Here is a 16608-nt window from a genome sequence, read left to right as displayed (position 1 = left end):
TTTAATTTTTAACGTGAGCCATTTATGGATGATTCTTTATTCAGGAAATAAAGGATAAAACAGTTAAACATTAAACCCATTTTTGGTGTTTGTTACAGAATTGCTATTCTTTTTTTTTTTTTTGGAGAAATGGATGCTTATTCTCTGTAAGAGCTGCAAACACCACAGACATCGAGTCCCACCCAATATTCATTTCACAGATCAACTTTATTATACAATTTTAAACTATTTTTAAACAATAAACAAGCGTCCCACAACCCTAAAGTAACTTTTACATTTGTTTGTTTGCTGGATAAGAATTTAAGCAATTTTGGAGATTGCAGTCATAAAGCAATTTCTAGTCAAATAAATTAGATCTGTGCATAACCTGAACAATTATATTTACTTATTTTTGAAATTCTATTCGTTTTTATTAATATTTTGAATGAGTTTTTCATTTTAATTTTACTAATTTTGTTTATAATTTTTTAGTCGTTCACATGCTATGGGTTTCTTTACTAGTTGTTGTCTATATATTTTAGTTAAATGATTATTTTCTTTCTAAGTGCGAGTAAACAGAAATATATAATGATGTTTATTCAACAACTACATTTGCAATAGCAGAAAGGATTTATTAAAAGGCATGACTCAAATCCTTTCCTATCATATATATATGTATATATATATATATATATATTTTACATGTGAAATAATCATGATTTAAATTGGGTCACCAAAATAAAGGTATGCTGTAATTACAGTAAAAAAACAAAACAAACACACAGTCCTTTCAGTCTAATCAAACTCCAGCCTATATACAGCTTTCAGTCATGATTAGCACAGTATGATTCACATTCGGTTATTTACAGTCTGTCACATTTCTGTAAGTATTAATAAAGTACTCGATACAGTATTAAAAAAAAAAAGGAAAAAAAAGCAACATTACAGATTTAGTAACAACGCGTAATGGTAAAGGCAGCTTCTGACACTCATGATATTTACAAATGGCATAAAAAGTCAAATTTCACATATGCTTAAAGCTCTCTGATTTAAAAATAAACTCATTGCTTTCTCTTGATCAAATAAAAATGGTTAACATCTGCTGATTTCTCAGTAAACACAGTTTGAGTATAGTTTATAGTAGATCACTTAGACAAAACCATGAAGAAGTAAAACTCGAGGGATATCAGTGCAGCGATGTTGGTCTTTACTGGATCCACGGCGGGTTTCAGCGGAGGACAGGAGCTCGAGCTTTGGAGATGGAGTTACTGTAAAACAACAAATACATTACAGACCGAACCCATACGTGCAGAACGACGAGCAGCACTCATGCACATGCTCTAAACTCAGACAGATGCTGAGAAACGCTTTATAATTACAAAGCAGAAAGAAGTTAAAGGAGGAAATCTGATACCATGGTCTCTGAAAGCGCACCGATGGCATTGTGTGAAGCACTTTCCTTCTTCTGGACAGAGATCGTCTATTACAGGTAAGGTTGGCAAGGCGGTGAAAAGATAAAAACCGTTAAAACTACTGAGTAAGATGAAACTAATCTCTGATCCTGTTACTGTTTCAGAATAAAGGCACGTTCACAGCTGGTATTCACACGTCTCTGTTTTTGTAAGAAGTTTCTTCTGCTCACCGAGGCTGCATTTATTTGATTAAAAATACAGTAAAAATGTGAAATATTATTAGAATTTAAAACAGCTGTTTTCTATGTGAATATCTGTTAAACTGTAATTTATTTCTGTGATGCGCAGCTGAATTTTCAGCATCATTACTGCAGTCTTCAGTGTCACATGATCTTCAGAAATCATTCTAATATGCTGCTCAAGAAGCATTTCTGATTATCATCAATGTTGAAAACAGTGCTGCTGCTTCATATTTGTGTGATAAACTGCCTTTCAGAAGAGCTGTTACTCCTCAAGAAAGCATTAAATTGATCAAAAGTGACATTTATGTTACAAAAGACTTCCATTTCAAATAAATGCTATTCTTTTGAACTTTCTATTCATGAAAGAATCCTGAAAAATAAAATGTATAACAATTTCCACAGAAATATTGAGCAGCACAACTGTTTTCAATATTGATAATAATCAGAAATGTTTGTTGAGCAGTAAATCAGCATATTAGAATGATTTCTGAAGATCATGTGACACTGAAGACTGCAGTAATGATGCTGAAAATTCAGCTGTGCATCACAGAAATAAATTACAGTTTAACACATTCACATAGAAAACATTGATTTTAAATTCTAATAATATTTACAAATTTTTCTATATTTTTGATTAAAATGAATCCAGCTTTGGTGAACATAAAAATGGTAATTATATGCTGAAACTAGGATTTTAAACTTTACATTGGCATGCAACTTTTAAATCCTAAATATATTCACACACAAATCTGATGCATACGAGACGCACGTCACAACCAGGTGTAAACGGCTCAGAGTCATGCTCACAGACCGAGAGCGATTGGGATTTTGTAAGAGTCGTTTAACATGAATCATCCATCAGCAGAGGACAGTGTGCAAGCAAAGACGAGAGACGCCCGCTCTGCCCGTCAGAGTCATGCAGGAAAGCTGAAGATGGGACGGTTTGGGCGTAAGAGCCCGGATCACGAGGGCCGCTTTACACTTACTGAGCTGAAGGAACTCAGACTGTGGCCATAGAGCTGCAGTGATACGGCAGAGGAGGATCTCTGGGCCGCGTGGCTTAAGTGCTTTAAGTTCGACTGCTTGATGAAATTACAGTTGGCCACTGAGCCAGCGCTAACGTCAGAAAACACGTGATCCTTTTCACAGGCCGTTACGTGCAAGCTGCCTAAAGATTTAGCGAGCCTTGAATGTAAAGGGCTGTGAAAGGAAAACGTCAACTGTGAATATGAACGTCAGACTTGCTCAAGTCGCTTTTACTGATTTAAATGCAAAAGGCTTAAAAACTCAGTGAAATACCTACCTAGTGGCCCTGATGGATCCAAGAGAAGCCCGAGTCCTTTTCCTTTTATCTGAGCTATATGGAAGATATTTTACAGATTATATGATGGATTTACAATCCTGCACACGTAATTGCATGAATAATTGTTAAACAATAAAAAAATACAACTAAATAATGATAATCATTACTTTATATATATATATCAAAAAAAAAAAAAGTATTAATGAAAAATATGAAATAGATTCATAAAAATAAAATAACTAATAAATTGTACATAAAATCAAATAAATTTTAAAATAAAATTATAAATTATTTTTGAAAAATAAAAATTTATGCTAAAATAATAATATATAAAATCAACATGTATGATAATGAAATATGATTACTATATACAAACACACAGTACATATACATGCACACACAAATAAGAAATATTTGGTAACACTTTACAATAAGGTTAATTAGTTAACATCATTAGTAAACGAACTAAGAATGAACAATACTTCTACAGCATTTATTAATCTTAGTTAATGTTAATTTCAGCATTTACTAATGCATTATTAAAATCATAAGTTGTGTTTGTTAACATTAGTTAATACACTGTGAACTAACATGAATAAACAACGAACAACTGCATTTTCATTAACTAACATTAACAAAGATTAATAAATAGTGTAATACATGCATTGTTTGTTCATGTTAGTTAATACATTAACTAATGTTAACAAATGACACTTTATTGTAAAGTGTTACCAAATATTTTATATGAAAAATATACAAAATATGATAAAATGCATTCATATACATAAAATAAGTGCATGAAAAAAAAATCTTAAAAAAAATAAAATACCTTTATGAATTAAAAAAAAAAAAAAAAAAAAGTTACCTTAATGACCTTGATGTTGATTTGGAGTGAATTGTATTTTCTTCTAACCTGCAGACAAGGAAAAAAAAGTTCAGCGAGATGAAAACATGCAAAAGGACAAAAAAAAAAAAAAAAAAAGGACAGACATTCGATGCATTAGATGCGTTGGAGTCTCTGATGCACAGACCGAGCGTCACGCATGCAGAGAGAGAAGCCGCAGAATGATTCGACATCCCTCCCGTTACACATGATATTACAATCACGTCTGTTCACACGCATAGCATCCGATTCAAAGTCATCCTTTAAAGCCTCAAATCAGCGACACGAAGCAGAAAAACTTTATAAGACGATTGGATGGAGAGAGAAAAACCTTGATCATCCAGATCATCATCCTCTGACAGCAAACACATGTACACACATCAAAAATCATCCAGTTACGCAACGTGTGAGATACTGTTCATACGTTTACTGAATTAATGATTGGATTGTGTGCAGTGTTATAAAGTAAGGACAGATAAGGAGAGCAAAATACAATTATCAATGCATGACATACACAACATTTTCACAAGTGCTTGAGCAAAATGCAGTTAATGCACCGACAGACAGCAAAGACTGACAAATCAAGCCACATGACGTGTACCCTGGTAAAACTCAACACATCCAAACTTTCACAAATGAATCTGATCTCAAAGGAGCACAGTAACACTCCTCCTGTGAAGTTAAAGGATATTCTGGGTTTAATACACGTTAAGATCGATTAACAGCAGCATGCGAGTCATAATGTTCATTACCGCAGGAAATAATTCACTCAAACGCCGATTACTTTAAGACAAAATTTAAATGCAAAAATTAACAAACATATATATGTTAACAGACTAAAGTGGGATTTTAAGTGTATTAGTAAAAGCTGAAATTAACATTAAGATTAATAAATGCTTTAGAAGTTGGTTCATGTTAACTAATGTTTACAAATGGAATATTGTGTTACCAAATATATAATTAACTAAAAAAAAAAGAAAAAAGAAAAAAAAAAGAAAAAAGAAAAACAAATCCCAAACACTTACTTGAAATAAATGAAAAAGCTAAATATTAAAACATAAAACCTATTTCAGATAGTTTCTAAAACATTTCTCTTTTTAGTTTAACTTTATGTACTAAAATTGAAATTAATTCTAAATGCCAAAACTAAAATAATGAAAACTAGACCTCAAAATAACTAACAAGTAACAAAAAAACCCAAAGCCAATATAAATAAATATATTTATAAACTGGAAGAAAAAAAAAAGTGTGAGAATAAAATATATATATAAATTTAAAGTGTGTATGTATAAATATAAACTTACAATAGATACATAAAAATATAACATTTAAACAAAAACTATAATATAAAATGCCGCTAGTAAATTCTGCATGATGCATGTAAGATTACTTATAAATTTGCTAAAATCTATCTAGTTCATCTGTAAGTACATTAAACTGAAGAATTATTCAAGTGCTTTAACAAAAGCAGAAGTAAATGTGGCCTTGCACTTTAAGGGTTTAAAAGCAGAAATTTCAAGTTTTCTATTATTGGAATCATGAGAACTATGGGTCAATTATTTTTTGTGGTAATTAACATCATGCTGTAAATCGAGCGCATCTTTCCTGAAATGGTCATAAACGAATCAAACGAAGCTTGATCTCAGATGACGGTTGTCAGGAAGCCTGTGATATTTGTAAAGGATGATCCGTCGAGACACTTACAGCGTTCCAGTCCAGAGACGGGCTAAGAGTGACGGGAGAAAGCATTTACAATCCCACCCCGTCTATACAGTAATGGATGGAAGGGAAGCCAAACAACATCCAGCAGAAGACAACGCTACAGAGAGCAGAGAGCAGCATGGCTAGCGGCCGTCTAGACACAGGGGCGAAATTCAGAACAAAAACAACAAGGAAGGAAGACAGGAGACTCGTCTTTTCCCACCGCACACCGGATGGATCTGTAGCGCGTGTAAATCCGCATTCACTCCACTTCTGCCTGTTCACACTGAGATCACAGCAGGAATCAGGACGTTTTAACCCTCATAATGCATTCAAAATCTGTGTACCATTTCACAATTAATATTTTCCCAACTAAAACCATTGTATTTGTTCAGCAATTTTTCATTAATGAGTGAATGTTGCCATGCATTTAACATGGTAACATTTTATGAAATAAAATGTATTTTAAATATATTACTTTTTTACTAAGTATAGTTCAAATCTATTAACATTTACTGACAGATAACTATATAAAATTTTAATTAAACTTTATTTGGAGTATTACTTGTGCACAATGCACATTTCTTATTAGTAAGCCTAAAATGTATTTTAATGTCAATTGTATAATATCGCCCTTTAAATGCTAAATATTTAAAGTGTACCTAAAGTATACTTACAATAGTTCCACTTCAGCACAATCAAATATACTAAGTATGTATTTAATTGGACTTCAGCACTACTTCCACACAATTAAAGTGCATTAAGTTATGTAAATATTGTATGACATTTATAAAAACAGATAATCTGAGAATTACTAGTATTAACCGCACTGCAAAGAATGGAATTTAATTAAATCTTTTCAATTTAAAACTCATGATTGCTCAAAAAAATTTTTTTGAAACATTTCAAACGAAATATCAAAACAACAAATTATTCAAACTTTGTTTTCAAACAAAATAAATTCATTTTACTTCCAGATGAAAAAAAGTGATCAGTTTTTCATGCTGCAATCATATGGTTCGTCAATAGAGGTATATATTCATGCTTAACAAAATTCAGTCCCAAAAGTGTTGGAGATATTAGGTAAAGGCTAAATATATTTTACAAAACTTTTTTGACACTAATATAACATCATAAATAATTTTAATGAAACTATTTTTGACACCTAATGGTACTCCACACATACCCTGGTCAAAATGACCCGAACATGAAATGTGCAACTATTTTATTTTAAAAGGTTATATCTCATACAAAATAATAGTAAAAATCTGAAAAAATACATAAATGCGTATTTTATGAAAGTGTCATTCCTTATTAAAAACCGCATTCCTCCCCAGGTCAAATCAGACTTGAATGCATCATAAGGGTTTAAGGACCTTTTTTAGGTTTTTCGATCATGACTGTGCTGCAGTAGTGCAAAAAAGGGAGTAAATGCTCTTTATAGGCACTTTAATATTACAAAGCGTAAGCCTACTAGATAGAAACGGTTTCCAATTGTAAATTGAATCTCTATTCGCCGTCTCGAGATCAGATCCAGTATGCAGTGCAAATGAAAAAGACGATCAAAGCAAAATGACTACAGTGTGTTACAACAACACAAAGCAGTTAATACACTTCATGCATGACATATCAAGCACAAACATCATCCAACAACATCATGCAAAGCAAAGACTTTGTGAAATGCTTCGTTAGAACATCTACTTTGAGAAGGTCATGCATGTTTGTTAGACAAAAAGGGCTGAAATGATATGTGAAGGTAGATTTCTACATGCATCTAACTGGAAAAACACAGTTATGGTGAGACTTTTGCCGTGACCCCATAAACACACTTTCAGGGATGCAAACAGGTGAGGAGGAAAAAAGGTGAGAACATTTCGTGGATTGAGGGCATGCGCCACAAGGAATTTATTTTGAAGATATTTGCTTTACAAGCTCATTTGTAGTTACTTTAAGGTATTTATAAAAAAAAAAAATTACATTATAGGTCCAAAACTGTAATTTTTCACAACAACAACAAAAAAATTGTGTTGCAACATTTTATAAAAATCAAGATTGAATATATTTGGTCAAAATCCCAAAGATGAAGTGCTATGCAGGCTATTTAAGACAATATTGGCTGATTAGACGGCAATGCTGACCTAAAATGCAAAATGTTTGCCCTCTCTCTCTTTCCCACATCTAAGACCTCAAATACATAAAAAATGATGTCTAAAAAGGGTAATATTTTAAGTAAAGAGTAAAGAAAATACTACACAAATACCCCCCCCCCCCATAAAAACACTCTCATTGGATCTATGCAAATCTCATAGGTGACCTATTTTGATCTCAAAAAATTGAGTTGTCACCGAAAGGTGAGGAGTTTGAATCTATGCACTAGGGGTGTGCCATATGACGATTTTTGATTGTTGACGATAAAAATGTCTCCATGATCTGCTTTTGAAGAAATATCGTAGTATCGTGCACTAGTGCATATTCTATCAGCTGCAGTTCTGGTGCACATGTCTCTATATACTGTACAACGCCACGCAGATTCAGTGTTAACTCAGCAGTAGAGTTACTCTCACGGGACACTGCACTTATTCGCAATCACAAAAGTACATTATTTGCATGAGCTTTAAAGCCTTGCTGGTGTTTATTAATGTTAATAAAACACAAAAAAAAATAAAAATAATAATATCACTCACTACTCTTGACTAAAAACGTTAATACAGTTGTTTTAATAGGAATCAATCTATATAGTGTTTTATTTTTATATTTGTTGATTCAATTTCTTGAATGCTCCTGCTAAATACACCTATTGTACCTGAAAATAAAACACTGTTTGTTTTATTTGTATATTTTGTGTGTTTGTAATGTATGTTTTGTTCTCATTTTTTAATATGAAATATAAAATAACGACTAAGATTTTTTATCTTCGCCCACTTTGGCCTAAACATCCGCCATTCTTTTTAAAATATTTTTGTTACCTTGAAAGGCTTTGTCTTTATAACTTAGTTTGGCTGTAATGCTCAGACAAAATAGTAGAACCAACATGACAAAGAATTGTGATAAAATCGTGATATTTCAAAAAACAAATAAATAAAAATCGTGATATTATAATCGTGATTTTTTTTGCCTTATTGCCCACCCCTACTATGCACTTTCCAAAAAGAGTCTTGGCTTTGAAAACGCTGATTCTCAGCGAACGGGGAAGCAGAATGAGTCTAAATGTTGAAAATAAAAGGCACCAGATGAAATGAAGCCCTGCAGCAGCCGCATATTCGCACATGATGGCGTCACAGGACTTACCTGACGGGTGTCTCTCAAGCCCTGTCATTCTGCTACCATTTCAACGGCACACAACAGTCGGGCCACAGCGAGCCCAGCAAACTGCAGCACTTTACTACCATTCGCCTGCCGTGTGATAAAAGGCTTTTGGAGTCTCTGGTCTCGCCGGCACAATCACTAACAGGAAGACTGATGTTTTTAACTCATGCAATTAGTCTAACATGTCATGCACACACTTAAACATCCATCATCACGAGAAAACCACTACATATGCATGTGATCCGACTGGATGAGTGTCTAACACGCTACTCTCTCCGTACGGTACACGTCCACTGGTGTGCAGATTGTAATGTTTATTTTAAATGCTGGCGGATTTAGTTCTTAACCTTATAAAGCTACTAAATGAGCTACTAGGCCTCTAAATGATTGAAAAACAAAACAAAAACCCTAAATTTTGCTGTTGCATACAATCTAATCCATACTTCTGTCATCTGATTGATAGTTTAGACTTTTTTTTTTTTTTTTTTAAATGTAAAGAGTCTCTTTTTCTCAAGTAAACGTCAGAATAACTGCAGTCATATTTTCAGATGAACACTTTCTGGACTGAAGCAGCTCAGCTTTACTTGATTCTCCATCAATCATTTTCTAGAAAAATCAGTGCGTCTCAAATCTGATCATCAGGATCTTCTGAGGAGCGTTTATTTCTTCATCTCTCAATTAGCATTGGATTGCATTATATGTTTGTCTCATCTTACTAAGTCACATTATTGGAGATACAGAGTGACATTTAGATCACTTTATGTCAGTATCTGCTGCACTGCTATAAAGATCTAATTGATTTACATCACAAGCATCAGAATTTCATTATATGAATATCAGCATCTGCAGCAAATTCATATTTTTGCTCAGTTTGAGTCTGAATAAAATTGAGCTGTTTTTTTCCCCCTTCCATATTCTCACTATATCAGACTATATTTTCAGATTTTTCCAAAGGTTCAATAAACCGTTTCATGTCAGGCTTAAAATTGGGTTAATTTGCTACATTATCTTGAATTCAGATTTCAAACGCAGTTTGCAAAAACCAAAGATCACAAAAATCGAATAAATTACCATTTAAACTTCGGATCGTGAAATATAGGCAAATAAGCATTTTTCTGAAGTCATTGTAAAAATAAATATAATTCTGAAATCCTGATAAAAATATGACTTTATTAACTGTGTATTGAAATCAATCACAGACCGTAATGAAGGGTCAGGAGCAGATTTCTTCCACACTAGTGGACTCGTACCGTCAGGCCTCGATGGCTACATGTATATGGATGGACAGAAGAGTGACGTAACGGAGAAAAACTTACGATATTGAACCCGTGGATGCTCTGGACTGCCTCTTACTCTTCAGAGCTCTAAGTTTGTCGCCTTGTGTGAGTCCTCCGCACTCCTCTTCCTCTTCCTCAGTGTGCTAACCAATGAAAAACACAACCTGGTTAACAATCGCAAAAACAAAAACATGTGTTTTGCATCTAAGTGGGAAGTTCTTGGCCATATAATTCAGCAAAGTGCATTAACTTTATGCTGTTATGACACACAAACTGGGATGTTCCAGAATAAATAGATTTACTCACCGTTTCAGAGGCTGTTTTCCTCTGTGAAATGTTCTTGTTTGTACCATTAATGGAAATATCTTCCACTCCAGACAGGATTCCAGCCACTGCTGCTTTGCTTGAGCCGTTTTCCTGCTCATTTATTTTTTGCCGGTACAAATCACCTTCTTCCCACAGACTCGCCTGCTTTCTGTTACATTAATGCATGTATTAATTAGTGTTAGGACTTCTAAAAAGCAGAAAATCCCATTCAGATTAGGAATGGGCGATATCTTATTTGAATTAGAATGAGGAGATCCTTCTATAATCTGGAACTGGTTTGATCAGGGCTGTACAGTGCACAAAAAAAAAAAAAAAAAAAAAAAAAGGTAGCATGTGTGCGCAATACAGTTTTGCATGTGCATGAGCCTGTTGTCCAACAAAGATATAATTTATTGACATGCTTTTTCTCCAAATTAACTTAACATAGTCGAGTGTTTGAATTAACTTATTTTTGTGACCAGACGTGGTTTTATATTACAGAATGATAGAAATACATACAGTGGTAAATTGCATTATAAATATACTTTCTCTATCTGCGTTTTATTCAGCGATAACTGGATACCTTTGTCCATATTAGGGATTTAATTCTGCGATGCATGTGTGGAGTTTCTGCGCAAGAGCGCCCTCTGGCTTCCAGTATGAATTAAGCAGTCATTACATTACTCCGTAATGCTCAAAACACCCCATTTTGAGTAAAAATAGGAAAGATAACACTTTTCTCTAAAGAAACAGGATTCTCAAAATTACACAAAAGTGTGTGTGGAGGACTCACTCATCGATGAAGTTCTGCTGAGGTCCGATGATCGAACCGGGTCTGCAGATCCTGATCCAGGCGATGGCTTCAGCTGCAGTCAGTCTGAAGTGTTTCATCATATAACAGCCAATCAGAGTCCCTGTCCGGCCCAGACCGGCTGAAACACACGGTGGTTTGACCTGTTAACATCTCTACTTCATGACACTGGAAAACTGAACTTGGAAGACTCATATCCACTGATGAACTGAGGCGGACTTGCTGAATCATGCGATAAAATTAATGCAATAAGGGGATTTATGCAGAATGGCTTTAAAGTACAGCTGACAATTTAACGTGCTGTAATAATTAATGCATTTAACGCATTTTCTGATGATGCATGATGACTGATTGCATGATGAAGCCTATTAGAATGCAGTTATATAAGCCTAAAATTCAAGATATTAAATTAGCCTTGGATATTTATATCATATGATATAGTTTAGCAATATCTCACGTGACTATTTTAGGCTTGAAAACCCCCGAACCTTTGCAGTGGACAGCAATGCCTCCGTCATCATTCTCGCAGATGTTCAGGAACTTGGTGACGATGGCGTCGTTGGGCGTACTGCCGTCTACAAAGAACAGGTCGTGGTGCTTGAAGCCCATGTCTGTGAAACGCTTGGCGTCGTACATTTTCTTGTTGAGCCGGATGATGGTGGTGATGTTGTGCTTCCTGAAGTAGGGGAAATACGCTTCAGGGGCATGAAGAGGGTATCCTGAAGGAAAAAAAAAAAAAGGAAAAAAAAAAAGTATATAAATTTGTACATAATTCTAGCTCTCATCTCAGACTAAAGTCAAAGCTAGGGCTGCAATATGGCCAAAAAAAAAAAAAAAAAATTCTCTCATATCAGTCGATATCGATAATTATCACGATAAATGTCAAATTTATGTCAAAGTTTAAAGCCAGATTTTTGCTCCAAAGTGAAAGTAAGTGAAAGTGAAACCAGACCATTAATTTCCCTAAAAATAAATATAATAGAAAAATATTTTTTTATTTTAGTTTCTGCATGAAATATTGTTTCAAATCAAGAAACAGGTTTGTGCTACCTGATAATATTTTTTGTCTCTTAGAAATGCACATTTGATAGTAGTAGCAGCTTGAGTTAGGATGCAGATTAAAATAGTTGATTATTCTTTTTTTTTTTTTTTTATAATTAATCCATAGTAGCAATACATTTAAATCATCATAAACACAGTTAAAACCACACATGCATCACACCTCAATACCATGGTAAAAATGTAACTAAATGGTTTTTGTATGTCTAAAAACATTTAGTATTGGCTAAATGCACACATGCTATAGCTTAAATCACAAAAATACTGTAATTACATTCCATTACTCCTTTAATACATTTAATTCATATCTACATTTATAACATAATAAAATCTGACACAATAGCACAATGCAGTTAGTGTTACTACAGTAAAACATGGTAAAAGAAAGCCAAACCATATGCACCATTCTCAATTTTGCTCTTTGGATGAGGGCCGCTGAAAGCCAAAAACTTCCCTGGAATTATCCAGTTGAAATCTCCATTTTCTGCCCGCTGGAAAAGATATTAAAGCATCATCGAGACCGTCAGTGCGTGGCTAAACTCTTTCCCCTGGTTTCACAGACAAGGCTTAAGGCTAGTCCCAGACTAAAATGCATGTTTGAGCCGTCTCAACTGAAAATATCTTGCTCCGACATATCTTAAAATATGCCAGTGCCGTTGTTCTGTCTCAAGATGCACACCTATAAAGTTTTCTTCTAAGACATTTTTATTAAAGCTGCTTAAATATCTTAATTTAACTAAGGCCTAGTCCTGGCTTAAGCTAAGCCCCATCTGTGAAACCGGGCCTTTAAGCTTTAGCATTCTACATCAGGGAAAACTCACCTCATAATGTTCATATTCCTCCACATTAAACTTTGAGAAATCCAGCCAGCCGAACTGCAGAGCCTGAAACACACGACATGCGATCAGCAGGAATAACGGACCGGAAAACACGCCTGATGAAGCTTCAGAAAGACTCTGGATTACCTTGTGAACGGCCAGCAGACAGTCAAGGATATTCAGATTGTACATGCAAGTTCCAAAAGATGCATCTCTGTTGAACGCGATGAAAAATTAAGAACAGAAATCTACAAATTGATCAAAGGATTGCTTCTGGAGATTGCTTCCGATTTAAACAGGTCAAAGTCTCATAAAAATGCATGTTTTTAAATAACAAAGGGGATAAATTTCAATTACCGAAAAGGAAGATAAGACGCATTTTGAGAGACCAGAAGGCTGTATGCTTCTTCTGGTGTTTTCTGTAGATGCATCACCTACAAAAGAGGGCAAACAAGCGTGACTCTTTCCACACCTAAAAATCTAGAAGAACTAGATGCAAAGTTCATGCATATACATGCAAAACCAATAGAAATATATTTGAGCATTCCATGCACTTTCATGAAAGCTAAGTCTTTAGGCTAAAAAAGCTGCACCGGAAAACTTACAGCAAAAGAGCCGATCAAATACGCAGCATTGGCTTGTTTCTTTCGGTCACCACAGGTATAAAACACAATTGTTTTCTTTGCAAGAGCACAAGACTGTTGAATTAGAAGAGCACAAATTTAAAAACACCACACTTAAACAAATCTTGCATACAAAAGCAAACATTTAAATAAAACAAAAACATAGCATGCAAAGACTGCATTTATTAAAACAGTGTAATGAAGCATCATTACCTTCAGCTTTTTGTTGAGTTTGCAACAGAAGCGATAAAACATGGCCAGATTGAGCGGGCCAAAGTCCGCATAGAAGCTGTTCAAATATAAAAAAAATCGAAGAGGTCATTGATAAAGGTCTGGTACGATCCATAAAAACATGCATATTTAACAGACTGTCCTATGGAGAAGGAAACACTTCATTTTTAGACAATATTTTAAAAAGTGTGCATGTGTGTTTTATAATATTTTGTGTTTATGGCTCATATAATCTGATATAGTGTGAATACAGAGAAAAAAAGGCTCAGTTTAATTCAATTTGGTGCAAATGCTATCTATATACGATGAAATTCTGTTGCTCGTAATGTAAACCTTATAACAGTATAGCATTTACTTACATAAAATGATATAAATGCCACTCTATATCTCTAATAATGTGTCTTAGTATGCATATACTGCAATGCAATCCAATGATGATTGAGGGATGAACATTGATGTTGACCATTTAGAGGCCTTTCATGCATCAAATATGATACTTTATAGTGTTTAGTGTATTATAATGTCCCCAATCATGAGCCATTTGACAGTATTTCAGAAGTAATGCACAATTACACTCTTACTTCTCATAGGAAAGCTCTTCATCGATGCAGAAACAGTGTCTGTCAGGTGTGCTCTTCACCTTCTGATGAAGAATAGCAAAATACAGCTGATCTGCAAAACACAAGAAAGCAAACTATACGGTAATCTCTCACAAATCTTACAGATTTCACGCGGTCTGTGAATGTAAACACGTATGAATTTGAATCCGCGTACCGGAAGTGAGTTCTCAGACAAACCGCGAGACAACAAATCATGTGCACTATTAAGAAGAAAACAGAAATATGAGACTCACCTTTAATGAACTCTATGCAGTTTGACAGATCGCACGTTTCTATTGTAACGTTGTTCCGGAGCATTATTTAATCTTGGTTTAAGTTAGCTTAATAATAAAAAGACTTCACGCTAATCTAAAGTCAACACACATTTACACATTCAACCAAAACGTTTAAGTTCCGTCGACACTTTATAAAGAAATCAAGTTCAAAAAATGCATCAAATTAAAAAAAAACATAAAAACTAATTTTTACGTGTCGAACCTGTTTTATGCAATAAATCTGCATTTAAAAAAATTATAATAATTAGAATTATGCCTCCGTTTAAATTGTGTAAATAAAATAACGCCACACAAGCGATCTTTCTCTCGCCTGAAGTCTGAATAAAGTTCAGCGCAGTTTAAATCCAACGCGACGTTAAACCCTTTCCCGCCTCCTGATTGGCTGGCGGTCGCAACACTGACACGTCAATCCCACTAAGTCCCTCCCTCCAGAATTTAAATCTAACAGCAGGCAGCGTTCGACTCTAATTGGCACGCTGCCCAAGCCGTTGCTAGGAGAGAGGCGCGGATCAGCCAATAGAATCTCATTTTGCTGTGACTGAACGCTTTGATCCACTTTCGGTGATTTACATCCAGCGAACAGAACAAAGAAACCCGTTCCGTGTCCACACAGACACCATTAGCAGTTAAAAATGCCATATAAGAGTCAACCCGACGTATAATCAGCGCTAATCTCGACATAAACAGCACTTAGTTTGTGATGTGATCTCATGTTTCATGTTAAACCGCCAAGCAAACCCTGACAGGACTTGTATGACTGTACTTGATGGCGGTTTAACCCTTTAAGGTCGTTCTGGCCGCGTCTGTAGTGTGTTTACCTGTGATACGAAGGTAAATATCGCTCTTGGACTCCGTGTGGTCCCTCAGAGACGCGCAGAGTCTCTTCCTCGACTCGCTCCGTCGCTCGCTTTTGCGCTTCATGCTTCCTTACGCACCAAAAGATGGCGTTTCAGACGCGACCGTGCGATGGAAGTAGGATTTGCGCTTTAGTTCGCATACTCCGGCTTCTAACGGATCCATGCGCTGCAGACCAAAGTATATTCGAGCCAGTTGTCCTGCCGGTGACGTAGAGAAGGCAAGTTTCTAAAAGCCTCGCGAGTGACGTCACTGCGCCACAACATCCGGGCACCGGCGGAACGTTAACCCGTGCGGCGACTCTCGCGCAATCCCAAACATCGAGAATCTAAGAAACACGATTGGTTTTAAGATTATTTTGCATGATGTTTTCATGTTTAAAACACATCTGCTTTACATTACTGTAATGTAAAAATATATCATTCGAATTGTAAAGTATTTCTGCATAATGGAAATTTTTGTAGTCTATAATTTATGCAGATTTAGTATTTTTTTTGGGGTGTATATACATATGTGTATGCACAGTTATGCATAGTGGTAATTATTGTTGTGTAATTTATCCAGATCATGTACTGTTTTGCAGTAAAATAAAAAAAAAAATTTTTTTGTTTTTTTTTACACTAATTCTAATGGCTGTAATGCAAAAAAAAATAATAATAATTTATATATATATATATATATATATAAAATAAATACATAAAATATAAAAAACAAATATTGTGAAGTATTAACACAAGATGCCAGCATTTGTTGTATAGTCTTTAATTTATATAAATATTTATTATAAAACTTTTTTTTTTTACTGTTTTGCAGTAAAAAATACTATTCTGATAATGAGAATAATTTAAACAATGCACAATGTAAAAAAAAAAAAAAAAAAAAAAACTTAATTGTCCTAAAATTTTCT

The 16608-nt window shown here is 34.5% G+C and overlaps 1 protein-coding gene across 4 annotated transcripts; it reads right to left on the bottom strand.

Annotated features, from left to right (window-relative positions):
- Positions 1–164: 164 nt before the first annotated feature.
- Positions 165–15985, bottom strand: cdc14b (cell division cycle 14B). Of its 4 annotated transcripts, none has more exons than XM_058784277.1 (16): positions 14805–15351; positions 14533–14623; positions 13934–14009; positions 13703–13795; positions 13455–13531; positions 13245–13311; positions 13101–13163; positions 12683–12770; positions 11709–11939; positions 11203–11341; positions 10410–10578; positions 10143–10246; positions 3802–3849; positions 2937–2990; positions 2620–2833; positions 165–1247 (listed from the first exon to the last, which is right to left on the bottom strand). In XM_058784277.1, exons 1-16 carry the CDS (start codon positions 14866–14868, stop codon positions 1245–1247), a joined length of 1581 nt encoding a protein of 526 aa, XP_058640260.1. In that variant the 5' UTR covers positions 14869–15351; the 3' UTR covers positions 165–1244. The 4 variants fall into 4 exon arrangements, with proteins under 4 accessions (XP_058640260.1, XP_058640258.1, XP_058640261.1 ...); XM_058784275.1 differs by lacking the exon at positions 14805–15351 and adding an exon at positions 15665–15985 and having other exon boundaries at positions 166–1247; XM_058784278.1 differs by lacking the exons at positions 2620–2833; positions 14805–15351 and adding exons at positions 1394–1459; positions 15665–15985 and having other exon boundaries at positions 166–1247.
- Positions 15986–16608: the final 623 nt, after the last annotated feature.

This window comes from Onychostoma macrolepis, chromosome 08 (assembly GCF_012432095.1).
Source record: "Onychostoma macrolepis isolate SWU-2019 chromosome 08, ASM1243209v1, whole genome shotgun sequence".
NCBI lineage: Eukaryota > Metazoa > Chordata > Actinopteri > Cypriniformes > Cyprinidae > Onychostoma > Onychostoma macrolepis.
This window is presented reverse-complemented; position numbering and strand designations above follow the sequence as displayed.

Excerpts from the sequence above, each read along its gene's own strand:
- cdc14b (XM_058784275.1), bottom strand. The coding sequence starts at position 15,767 with ATGAAGCGCAAAAGCGAGCGACGGAGCGAGTCGAGGAAGAGACTCTGC. Across the intron at positions 11,940-12,682 it reads AAAGAGCAAAATTGAGAATG|GATACCCTCTTCATGCCCCT; the intron begins GTGCATATGGTT and ends TTTTTCCTTCAG. Across the intron at positions 10,579-11,202 it reads CAGCAGAACTTCATCGATGA|AAAGCAGGCGAGTCTGTGGG; the intron begins GTGAGTCCTCCA and ends TTAATGTAACAG.